Source organism: Ornithorhynchus anatinus, chromosome 4, assembly GCF_004115215.2.
Source record: "Ornithorhynchus anatinus isolate Pmale09 chromosome 4, mOrnAna1.pri.v4, whole genome shotgun sequence".
Lineage (NCBI taxonomy): Eukaryota > Metazoa > Chordata > Mammalia > Monotremata > Ornithorhynchidae > Ornithorhynchus > Ornithorhynchus anatinus.
Window position 1 is genome coordinate 101,326,500 of NC_041731.1, and position 13,063 is coordinate 101,339,562.

At 42.3% G+C, this 13,063-nt stretch overlaps 1 protein-coding gene across 1 annotated transcript in view; it reads right to left on the reverse strand.

Moving 5' to 3' along the window:
• LOC100080995 (calcium-activated chloride channel regulator 1-like) overlaps positions 1 to 12,788 on the reverse strand; it is a 31,442-nt gene extending 18,654 nt beyond the window's left edge. The window contains 6 exon segments of the mRNA XM_029063358.1: positions 578 to 755; positions 1,906 to 2,014; positions 6,924 to 6,975; positions 6,977 to 7,072; positions 7,431 to 7,571; positions 12,633 to 12,788. Coding sequence (XP_028919191.1) covers positions 578 to 755; positions 1,906 to 2,014; positions 6,924 to 6,975; positions 6,977 to 7,072; positions 7,431 to 7,571; positions 12,633 to 12,788 — 732 coding nt within the window.
• Between the last annotated feature and the right edge of the window lie 275 nt (positions 12,789 to 13,063).

Below are 13,063 nucleotides of genomic sequence, written 5' to 3' on the forward strand. Positions count from 1 at the left end.
GCTTGGGAGGCACAGCACTGGATATTGAGGCATGACAGTGACGGTCAGTGGCAATGGAGAGACAGAAGTTGGCATTCCCTTTCTACTTCTGCAGCTGCCTTGCTTCAAGGCAGCTTTGCCACCTAATAATAATAATTGTGGTATTAGTTAAGCACTTCTACGGGCCAAGCACTGTACTAAGTGCTGGGGTCGATACAAGGTATTTGAGTGGGATACAGTCCCTGTCCCACATCAGGGCTCACAGACTTAATCCTCATTTTACAGACAAGGTAATGGAGGCCCAGAGAAGGTAAGCCACTCACGTTCGCACAGCAGAGGCAGAGCTCAGGATTAGAACCCAGGTCCTCCTGACTCCCAGCCCACTAGGCCACGCCGCTTCTGCTAACTGCCACTTTGACCTCCTCCCCAGGTTTTTCTGAAGTGGTTTCAAGCAGTACAGTTACTTTATGAAAGGCAACTGAGAGGAGAAAGGAAAACTTCCCTTAACTGTGTCCAATTTAATTTTACTTCACCCCTAACTATGGGCATTTCAATACTTAGGACTTAAGCTCAATGGCATACTGATCAAGATACTTACAGAATCTAGGCTTTGCATAAACATTATCGATTCCTTTGCATACTGGGTTTTCTGAGGAACAAATGTGCATCTGGCTTCATAGAGGCCTGTCTCTTGGTCGAATCTGCATGGTTTGTTAATGCAGCTTCTCCCCTGGCATTGCTGTACTATATTTTCACCAGTGACATCAGCTGAGCATCTAAAAAGTTATTTGGATGCAATTTAGAAGCGACTCTATTTTGTTTTACCACCTCTAAAATTATCCCTCTCCCTTTCTCTGAGTTACCACCACTCCATCCCAGAGTTAGCTGAGCATTACTAGCAAAAGACATCATATCGAAGAGACAAATTTAAGAAGCTCAACTGAGGATAGAAAAGTTTGACAGTAATGGTAAATAATTCTAATATCTGTTAAATGTGTCAAGCACTGTACTAAATGCTGGGGAAGTTACAAGACAATTAGATTGGACATTGTTCCTGTCCCATGTGAGTTCACAGTCTAAGGGAGAGAGAGAAAACTGGTATTTTTACCCCATTTTACACATAAGGAAACTGAGGCATGGAGAAAGTTATGTGACATGCTTGAGGTCCCACAGCAGGTGAGTGAAGAAGCTGGGATTCATTCAATCATATTTACCGAATATTTACTGTGTACAAAGCCCTGTACTAAACACTTGGGAGAGCACAATACAACAATAATCACACACATTTCCTGCCCACAACAAGCTCATTAGACTCAAGTCCTCTGATTCCCTGGAGGATTCATTCAGTTCATTCAATCGTATTTACTGAGCACTTACTGGGTGCAGAGCACTGTATTAAGCACTTGGGAGAGTACAGTCTAACAACAGACACAGGAAATGTGGGAGGAGGAATAGGATGATATGTTCTTTGTCTACAAAGAGCATGCACATTTATAAGGGAGGAAAAAAATGGAAATATTTACAACTAGCAGTCAAAATAAATTGATCAGATGTATACGTGAGTGCTAAGGAGAGTATAAGTTTGGAGGTGTTAGAGTTGGCTGAAGTAAAGATATGGCTCTGAGTGTTGGTAAATTAATTAGAACAAGCTTGTTGGAACAGGTAGAATTTCAGTAGAATTTCATTTGAATGAGGGAAGAGCTGTGGGAAAGGAGTCACAAGCTGAGAAACAGATAAGGGAGGGGAAGGAAGCAAAATTGTTGAGGGCAAAAGCAAGTTTAAGGTGAGAGATTTACAATCAATCAGTGGTGTTTTTTGAGTGCTTAGTATGTGTACTGCACTGTACTAAAATCAGCCTAGGGGATTCACTTCACTGAAATCAATTAAATATTGCTAAAACCAGAGAGTAAAATTCAAGAGAAATACCTTGTTGCTTCAATAGTGCCTTGGCTGGAAATGTAGAAAGGCTTGTCAATATTGTATTCATCAAAGACTCCCCATCGGAGATGTGCCCATTCATGAACAAACACTCTGCCTGTGGCACGGCATTATTGTTTAAAAAATAAAACAGAATATTTAGTAAATATGCATATTTTCTATTTCCTCCCAGATTTGCATTTCTATGAACCGCTGTTTCAGAGATGTAGCTTCCCGCAGTTTGATTCCAACCCACTGAAACCCTTCCAAGGGGAATTAATTCAATATTACAATGACTTTTGCCTAGTGAACTTCTATGTTGGCTCCTACTCCATTCTAATCCTCTTTGACCTCTCAGCTGCCTTGGACACTGTCGACCATCCCCTTCTCCTCCACACCTTATCTCACCTTGGCTTCAAGGACTCCGTCCTCTCCTGGTTCTCCTCTAATCTCTCTGGCCGGTCGTTCTCAGTCTCCTTCGCAGGCGTCTCCTCCCCCTCCCATCCTTTAACTGTTGGAGTTCCTCAAGGGTCAGTTCTTGGTCCTCTTCTGTTCTCCAGTTACACTCACTCCCTCGGTGAACTCATTCGCTCTCACGGCTTCGACTACCATCTCTTCGCAGATGACACGCAGATCTACATCTCTGCCCCTGTCCTCTCCCCCTCCCTTCAGGTTCGCATCTCCTCCCGCCTCCAGGATGTTTCCACTTGGATGTCGGCCCGCCACCTAAAACTCAATATGAGCAGAACTGAGCTCCTCATCTTCTCTCCCAAACCCGGTCCTCTCCCAGACTTCCCTATCACCGTGGATGGCACGACCATCCTTCCCGTCTCTCGGGCCCGCAACCTCGGTGTCATCTTTGACTCGTCTCTCTCATTCACCCCCCACATCCGATCCGTTACCAAGACCTGCCAGTCTCATCTTTAGAATATCGCCAAGATCCGCCCTTTCCTCTCCACCCAAAGGCTACCTTACTGCTATGGGCTCTCGTAATATACCGGCTAGACTACTGTGTCAACCTTCTCTCTGATCTCCCTTCCTCCTCTCTCACCCCGCTCCAGTCTATTCTTCACTCCGCTGCCCGGCTCATCTTCCTGCAGAAACGATCTGGGCATGTCACTCCCCTTCTTAAACACCTCCAGCGGTTGCCTATCAACCTCTGCTCCAAACAAAAACTCCTCATTCTGGGCTTCAAGGCTCGCCATCACCTTGCCCCTTCCTGCCTCTCCTCCCTTCTCTCTTTCTACCGCCCACCCCGCACGCTCCGCTCCTCCGCCACCCACCTCCTCACCGTCCCTCGGTCTCGCCTATCCCGCCGTCGACCCCTGGGCCACGTCCTCCCGCAGTCCTGGAATGCCTTCCCTCCTCACCTCTGACAATCTAATTCTCTTCCCCTCTTCAAATCCCTACTTAAAACTCACCTCCTCCAAGAGGCCTTCCCAGACTGAGCTCCCCCCTTTTTTCCCTCGGCTCCCTCTACCCCCCTCCCCACCTCTCCACAGCTAAACTCTCTTTTCCCCCTTTCTCTCTGCTCTTCCCCCTGTCCCTTCCCCTCCCTTCAGCACTGTACTCATCCGCTCAACTGTATATATCTTCATCACCCTATTTATTTTGTTTAATGAGATGTACATCACCCTGATTCTATTTATTTGCCATTGTTTTTATGAGATGTTCTTTTCCTTGACTCTATTTATTGCCATTGTTCTTGTCTGTCTCCCTCGATTAGACTGTAAGCCCGTCAAAGGGCAGGGACTGTCTCTATCTGTTGCCGATTTGTACATTCCAAGCGCTTAGTACAGTGCTTTGTACATAGTAAGCGCTCAATAAATACTATTGAATGAATGAATAAATATGTAGCACACAAAAGGTAGTTCTGTGAAAAAATAATCAACTTTGAAATGAAGTTGCAGGTTTGTGTTATACATCTGGAGTTCAGTTTGAAGGAAAGCCCCCAATCAATCAATTGATCATATTTACTGAGCACTTATTATGTGTACAGAACAGTGTAATAAGCACTTGGGAGAATGAAAAATGAATTTCATAAGTGAAATTCTACTGAAATTCTACCAGTTCCAACAAGCTTGTTCTAATTAATTTCCCACACTCAGAACTGTGAGTCCATTGTGGGGCAGGGATTGTCTCTGTTGCCAAATTGTACATTCCAAGCACTTAGTATGGTGCTCTGCACATAGTAAGTGCTCAATAAATATAATTGAATGAATGAATATCATCACTTCAGCCAACTCTAATCACCTCCCAAGTGCTCATTCTCTATTAAATATAATAAAGTTGGTAGACATGTTCCCTACCCACAACAAATAATAATAACTATGGCATTTAAGCGCTTACTATGTGCCAAGCACTGTTCTAAGCACTGGGGTAGCTCTAAGATAATTAGGTTAGACAGTCCCTGTCCCTTTTGGGGTCTCTCAGTCTTAATCCTCATTTTACAGATGAGATTACTGAGACTCATAGAAGTGACGTGACTTGCCCAAGACCACACAGCAGACAAACGGCGGAGCCGGCATTAGCGCCCATGACCTTCTGACTCCAGGCCCGTGCTCCATCTACTATGCCATGCTGCTTCTCATGACTACTTTTCTCAAACTATAGTATTTGAAAAATGTGGGCTGCAAAAAAATAGAGCTTTTTTCACCTCCTATCAGAGTTCAAGAAGTTAGCAGAGCAAGAAGGTTTTGAACCAGTTAAGAACTGTGGTCCTAAGAAGAATAGCAACAGCACTGCCTGTGAATGGTGGGGGTCTCTCACTTTACCCTCTGCCACCATGCCTCTGGCCTTGGTGGTAAAAGATCAATGGCCCCATCAAGGCTCTTGGTAGAAGTTATTCTCATAGCATAATGGATAGAGCCCGAACCTGGGATTCAGAAGGTCATGGGTTCTAATCCCAACTCTGGCGCTTGTCTTCTGGGTGACCTTGGGGAGGTCACTTGACTTCTCTGTGTCTCAGTGACCATATCTGTAAAATGAGGATTAAGATTGTGAGCCCCATGTGGAAGAGGGACTGTATCCAAGCCGATTTGTTTGGATCCATCTCATGCTTAGTACAGTGCCTGGTGCACAATAAATGCTTAACAAATACCGCAAATGTTACTTTTATTATTATCATTATTATTACTTTCCCCACTGGCCATGATTGACTGGTCCATCTATCAATTGTATTTATATCAATCAATTTTATTGGCACTTTGTCTATAAAGCACTATACTGAGTGTTGGGGAGAGTACAATATAACAGACCTGATAGACGTTTCCTGCCTACGATGAACCTACAGTCTAGCATGATTGGTATGTGATGTGGATAGAGGAGGGCACTCTCAAGTAGTAGTGTTAAAAAACACAAACATTTTCATCCTTTAAAACTGTTTTTACTAGTCCTCATCTCTGAGGATTCATTAGTTGTACTTGAATTAAACTCAGAATTGTTTTCTACTCACTCTGCGTGCATTATTGCTTGCTAGACTGACAGTCACTCACTAGTATTTATTGAACATTTATTCTGTGCAGAACACTATTCTAAGTGCTTGGAAAAGTACAATTAACTAGACCTGATCCTTGTCCTTTAAGAGCTTACAGTTTAGTAGAGGAGAAGGGCTAAAATAAAGTACCAGTAGAGGAAGCAAGACAAATGGGTTTTGGAGCAAATTAAGCCAATGTGGTCTTTGGAAGTCAAATGATTCGACTTAGATTAGCATATTTTGGGCACATCATCAGGAGGACTAATTCTCTGTAGAAGATCCTAATGCTAGGAAAAGTCCAGGGAAAACGTAGAAGAGGCAGACCAACAGCTAGATGGGTAGTACGATACAACGATAAGGGAAAAACCATTAGCAAGGTTATGAATTATGGCAGAAGATAGGTTCCGAAGAAAATATATCCATAAAGTTGCTATGAATCAGAAATGACAGCATTTGATAATTTTAGAGAAACAACTGAACAATAAGATAAGCACTGTGGGGAGGGTTCAAAGGCATTCATTTCATCCAATCGTATTGAACACTTACTTTGTGCAAAGCACTGTACTAAGTGCTTGGGAGAGTACAGTATAACAGTAAACAGACACGTAGATGAGGCAGTATAGTGGAGGAAACTAAAGCAGCGAGGTCGAGTGGCAAGAGCACAGGCCTGGGAGAAGAAGAACCGGGGTTCAAGTCCTAGCTCTTTCACTTCCCCACTTTGTGCTGTTGGATGAAGCAACTTACCTTTGTGGCTCATTTACCTCATCTGGAAAATAGAGATCAAAAAAGTGTTCTCCCTTTCAGACCGTGAACCTCATGTGAAACAGGGACTGTAAACTGTTTAGATTGTATCTACTCCAGTTTTTAGGATTGGTGCTGGGCAGGTAGTAAAGACTTAACAAATATCACGATAAATATGCTAAGGGAGGTAAGAGATTTTAGTCAGGGAAGGTTTCCAGGAGGAGATGTGATTTTAGTAGAACTCTGAAGTTCAGAGATAGCTTAACTAGTTAGCATTCTAACCAGAAAGCTTTCTCCTCTGTTCATTTCTTCTCTTCCAATCTATTGCTTTTATTTTCTGATAGAATTAATGCTTAACTTCCTTTTATCATCTACCCTAATTGGCATTGGTTTTCATCAGAATTGAAAGGCCATCATGATCTCTTCATGTTTTAGCTAAATATGAGTTTAATTTTACTTTATTCTGACTGTGGATGACTAATACACAGATTAGTTTCAAATTAATGGAAAAATATTCATGTATTGATTCATTATAGACCAACATTCCTAATTTAATTCTAGGATGTTTCATATGTTAGGTTTTGGTGTATTTAAGACAATTCAGTCAGACCACATTCCACAGTTACATTTAGAATTCAATTTAGGATTCAGTTCAATTTAGAATTAACCTATTCTGGATTTTTAATGCAAAGAAAAGACTGCTCTTGAAATCTGATCAACTTAGGTAAATTTCTATATCAAAGTGCCACAATTATCTTTTTCCTAATGGTCATTTGGGTCAAAAATAGGCATTGAAAAGATGCTTTTCTACCTCGAGGTCCATAGATAAGCAAATTGTTATCTAACAGGAAGTCAGGTGTGAGGGTGAATATAATGTCCTTTTTCTCCACATGGTCTGTACTGAAGAGTATAGGGATCATTTCCATATTTCAAATAAGGGTCAGCAACAATTACATCAGCCTAGAAAATACAAGGTAAACGGACTTAGTGAACAAAAGAAAATTAAGCAATGATGGTATGACTGGAATATACTTTATAAACTAGGGCAATTTGCAGTCAGGAGGGATCAATCATTTATTGAGTGCTTACTATGTGCAGAGTACTGTATTAAGCACTTGAGAGAGTACAATATACAACAGACACATTCCCTGCTCATAATGACCTTAGTCTAGAGGGGTAGACAGACATTAATATGAATAAATAACACTTTAAAAAATATAACTGGAATACAGGGGTGGGTTTAATATGTAAACTACAATGAATAGCACATGGTAGGCACCTAATGCCAAAAAAACCAAAATTCCCCCCAAAATCTTACCTTGTCATACGACTCTAGTCTTGGAGTTAAATATTCGGGTCTCTGCGTCCAGGTCAAAGGAATTAAAATGCTTACATTTCTGAAATAAACTCTTTTTCCTGTAGCGTGGAACAGGTAAGTAGAAGCTTCCGTGACCATGTCCTAAAAGTGCGGGATTACAGTTTCAACATGAAAAGTAAGAGGGGGTAAGTTTTCAAATCAACAGAGTTCCTTATAAATATTGAGGCAAAGAATTGTTTTAAAGTACATAACTATTCAGTCTCTGGAGGCAGAAAATACAGGTTTTATTTCATTTTGTCTGGATAAGAAATCCCTTACCATTGGCTTTAGAGCACTCAATCACCTTGTCCCCTGCTACCTTACTTCCCTAATTTCCTGCTCCAACCCAGTGAGCAACCTTTATTCCACTAATGCCAACCTACTAGATCTTCTCTCTTACTGCCAACCCCTTGCCCACATCCTGCCTCTGGCTTAGAACTCCCTCCCTCTTTATATCCAACTGAGGACTACTCTTCCTACCTTCACAGCCTTATTAAAAACACACCTCTTCCACGAGGCAGTCAATCAACGCTGAGTGCTTATTATGTGCAGAGCACTCTACTCAGCAGTTGGGAGAGTGCAATAGAATTTGTGGACATGTTCCCTGCTTGTAACAATGTCCTGTCCTCCTCTCCCACTCCCTTCTGCATCTCCCTTGCACTAGGATTTGTACCTTTTATTCACCTCTCTCTCAGCCCTGTAGCATTTACAGACATAACTGTAATTTAATTTATTTATATTAGTCTTTCCCCCCTAGACTGTAAGCTTGTTGTGAACAGGAAGTGTATCTACCAAATCTTAGACTGTACTCTAACAAAGTTTACTAAACACTCCATAAATGTGATTGAAAAGAAGTCCGGTACCCTGTGTGAATGATGACCCCACTTATAATAATAATAGTAATACTTATGGTGTTTGTTAAATGTTTACTATGTGCCAAGAACTGTACTAAGTGCTGGGGGAGATTCAAGATAATCAGGTCCCACGTGAGGCTCACGGTCTTAATCAGAGGGAGAACAGCTATTGAATTCCTATTTTGTGGATGAGGGAACTGAAGCACAGTAATGTTTCATGATTTAACTAAGGTCACACATCAGGTATGTGGCAGAGCCGGGATTAGAACCTAGATTCACCGAATCCCGGTACTGTTGCTCTTTCCACTAAGCCATTGTGCTTCCACACTGTTCCCTTGAGAACAATACACAGGTAAGAGATTGCAGGGGGGACTAAGCACTAGTGGAAATAGTCCTGTGAGGCCTTGGCCTGGGTGCTCAACTTTGAAATGCTCTACTACGTAGCCCAACATCCTTAGCTACCAGGTTCAGTTGCTGTTACAAAGAAATCAACTCCTTTCTTTCCATTCCTCAACCTATCCTCTCCCCCGAATAGACTGTAAGCCCGTCATTGGGCAGGGATTGTCTCTATCTGTTGCCGAACTGTACATTCCAAGCGCTTAGTACAGTGCTCTGCACATAGTAAGCGCTCAATAAATACTATTGAATGAATAATAATGAATGGCCCTTCTCTGTTTGCCCTCCTAGCACTTATGTACTTATTAATGTCTGCCCCTTTGGACTGTTAGCTCCTAGTAGGCAGGGAATGCTTGTGTTAATTGTTACACTGCACTCTCCAAAGTGCTTAGTACAGTGCTCTGCACACAAGAGCTCAATAAATATGATTGACTGCTTGACAGACTACTACTCGGTTGCAATTCCTTCTTTCCAAGCCGGTCTCCCCAGCTAGATTCTAAGCTCTTTAAGGACAGGATTCTCATCTACAAATTGTATTTTATTTTCCCAAGTGCTTAGTTCAGTGTTCCTCTTTGAAGAAATGGTATTTAATGAGTTATCCTGTGTGGAAAGCACTGTACTTAGGTGCTTGGGAAAGTACAGTACGATAGAGTTGGTAGGGATACATTTCTTGCCCATAAGGGGAGACAAACACTTAAATAAATTATGGAGAGATATTAATAGGAAAGCTGTGGATTTGATCTGCTACCCTGCTACTCAGTTGTGTGCTTACGGTAGCACTTATGAGGACTTGTGTGGAGGGTTCCACAAGAAAAATGAGCCTTGCTAAACCACCAAGGACCAAGAATTTTCTCTGATGGTTTTCTACCAGTTGAAAGGATTGCCTTATAGCCACTTAATGACCGCATCATCTGGTTCCTACAGACAAGTTCAAAACGGTGGGTGCACATCTACCATGCAAGGCTATATTTTCTGGTGGCTTCCAACAGGCAGGAGACGTTTGTGGGGGCTGGAGAGAAGTGTGGGTGTGATGGTGGTTTACTTTGATCTGGCACCTATGTCCTGAAAGGTGCCTGCAGGAAAATAATAATGATTGCAGTATTTAAGGACTTACTTTGTGCCAGGCACTGTACTAAGCACTGGGGTGGATATAAGCAAATTAAGTAAGTCCCTGTCCCACATGGGGCTCACGATTTTAACCCCCATTTTCCAGATGAGTTAACTGAGGCCCAGAGAAGTGAAGTGATTTTCCCCAAATCACACAGAAAACAAGTGGCTGAACTGGGATTAGAAACCAGGTCCTTCTGACACCCAGGTCCATTTTTATCCACTAGGCCATGCTGATAGGTAGGGGCTGGTGCTCATCATGCCAGTTTCCTGGGGCCATGGGGGACCTCTCTTTCTAGAACTCAGGCCCAGATGCCAGGCACTGGCCTGCTCCTATGGGCAAGCCTCCCCTAATGGTCCTTGTCTGGAAACAGAACTGTGTGTTTGGCACGGATGTGGGGAACAGGCAGGGGGTGGGAAGGCGGTTGGCCGGAGGTGGATAGTGTTGGTAGAACGGCCACCACGGGGTTCGGGGGGAGGGGTGTGTGTGTGTGGTGGTGGTGGGAAGCAGGGAGGGGAAGATATTTTTAGTCAGTACTTTCCAGTTTACATTTGCTGAAGCTTTAATCAAATCCACATCATAATAATTACGGTAATTGTTAAGCACTCACTAAGTGCCAAGCACGGTTCTAAGCTCTGGGGTAGATACAAGTTAATCAGGTTAGACACAGTCCCTGCCCCCCTGAGCTCACAGTCTTAATCTCCATTTTACAGATGAGGGAACTGAGGCACAGAGAAGTTATGTGACTTGCCCAAGGTCACACAGCAGACAAGTGACAGAGTAAATATTAGAACTCATGACCTCTGACTCCCAAGCCCATGCTCTTTCCACTAAGCCACGTTACCCCTCACATTCGCCAAACTCTCTTCCCCTCTTCAAAGCCCTACTTCCCCATTCCCCCTTCTCCCTCCCTGTGCTCTTTCTCCTTCCCTTCCCCCCTCAGCACTGTGCATATTTGTATATATTATTTATTACCCTATTTATTTTGTTAATGATGTGTATATCTCAACGTTCGTATTTATCTTGATGATGTGTTTTGTTCTGTTTTGCTTCGCAGTCTGTCTCCCCCATTTAGACTGTGAGCCCGTTATTGGGCAGGGATTGTCTCTATCTGTTGCCGAATTGTACATTCCAAGCACTTTGTAAAGGGCTCTGCACATAGTAAGCGCTCAATAACTACTACTGAATGAATGAATATAATATATTAATAGCATATTAATAATATATAATATATAATGATATATATGGAGAAGCAGTGTGGCCTAACGGATAGAGCACAGGGAGATAGTAGGAACTGGGTTCTCATCCAGGCTCAGCCACTTGTCTGCTAGGTGACCTTAGTCAAGTCACTTCACTTCTCTGTGCCTCAGTTACCTCATCTGTAAAATGGGGATTAAAACTGTGAGCCCCATGTGGGACAGGGATTGTGTCCAGCTTGACTAATTTTTATCTACCACAGAGCCTAGTACAGTGCCTGGCTCATAGTAAGAGCTTAGGAAATATCATTAAAAAATGGCTTAACTCAGATTGCACACATTCTAAATAAGTTGTTTTTGTTATGTACTCAGTGAGGAAGAGACCATACCAATAAGAATGGCAAATAACTCTCTCCCCTTCTCTTTTGTGCACATTTTATCTCATGCAAATACCTTCTCTCCCTTCTGTGCTAGACTTTTAGCTTGCCACATACTTTCTTACCCTCTGCTTGAATGTTATCTTGCCACAAATACTTTCTCTCCACCTGCTTGAATTTTAGCCTGTCACTGTCCATTTCACCAGGAGAGGAAATCCTGAAAGAAGGAAATAATCTTGGCTCTGCCAATTGTCTGCTGTCACCTTGGGCAAGACCCTTCACTCCTCTGTGCCTGTTACCTCACCTGTAAAATGGGGATTGAGACGGTGAGCACCATGCGGGACAGGGACTACTTATACTAAAGAGATTTACTTGTATCCACCTCAGCTCTGCCTGGCACATAGCGCTTAACAAAAACCACAGCTATAATTATTATTATTATTAGAGGGCTCAACTCTGGGGACAGTCCAGGTACGCAGTGAGGACTTGAGCCCCCAGTGTTAAATGAACACTTCTACACAAATCAATCAATCAGTGGTATTTATTGAGCACTTACTATATGCAGAGCAAGTGCTTGGGAGAGTATAATGCAGCAGAATTAGCAGACACTTTCCCTGCCCATAATGAGTTTATGGCAGGGAGGGGTACACCTTAACATCCTGGGCAAGGAGGCGATTATGACATTTATCCCACTTGCCGGAAGAGGCTGCGAATTCAATGACAGTCATAGAGGCACTTTCATGAGCTATAGAAAGAGCATGGTCCTGGGAGACTGAGTACCTGGGTTCTAATCCTGGGTCCACCACTTGTCTACTGTGTGACCTTGAGCAAGTCACTTAACTTCTCTGTGCCTCAGTCCCCTCATCTATAAAATGGGAGTTAAAGCTGTGAGCCCTACTTGAAACATGGATGGTGTTCAACCTAATTGTTTTATATCTATCTCATTGCTTAGTACAGTGCCTGGAACATAGTAAGCCCTTAGCAACCATAAGAAAAAATGATGCTGGCGGTACCTGCCCAGCACAGATAATAATAATAATAATAATAATAATAAAAAGGTATTAACTACTTACTATGCACCAAGGTGAAATAAATCATTTTAGATTAATTTAACTTAAATCTGAGATTTGGTATGGTATATTGCTTCTTTTTTGTTTGCAATTTAAATTACAAGTAGAATAAATACATTGAGATTTTAAATACTGAGAGAGAGAGAGCTTTGTTGTGCTTACCTTTATGTTTTGAATGATATTTTTGTCTTCTGGTATGTTGGGATTAATGGCAATTGCAATACCATCATATCCGTTGTTATTCAACTGTATGGAGCCTTTTACTTCTTGTAGTAGATGCAAGGCCAAGATCAGAATAACACTCACCAGTGACATCATTCTGGCAAATCCCAAAGTGGCGGGGGAAGACTATTTATACAAATGCTCAATTTCAGGAATTCATCAGCATATTGAATTTGCGTTAACACAACACAGTGAGTAATCCAACAAATCTCAAATCAATCTTAACTCTAGGGTCGAATTTCCTTCATCTTATATGTACAAAGAGGAATTAACAAACAAGTTTTTAAATATCTCACAGGGATTTGAAGTCACCCAAAGATGTCAATATATTTGCTAAACCGTAGTTCCTCATTCAGTGTGTATTGCTCAGA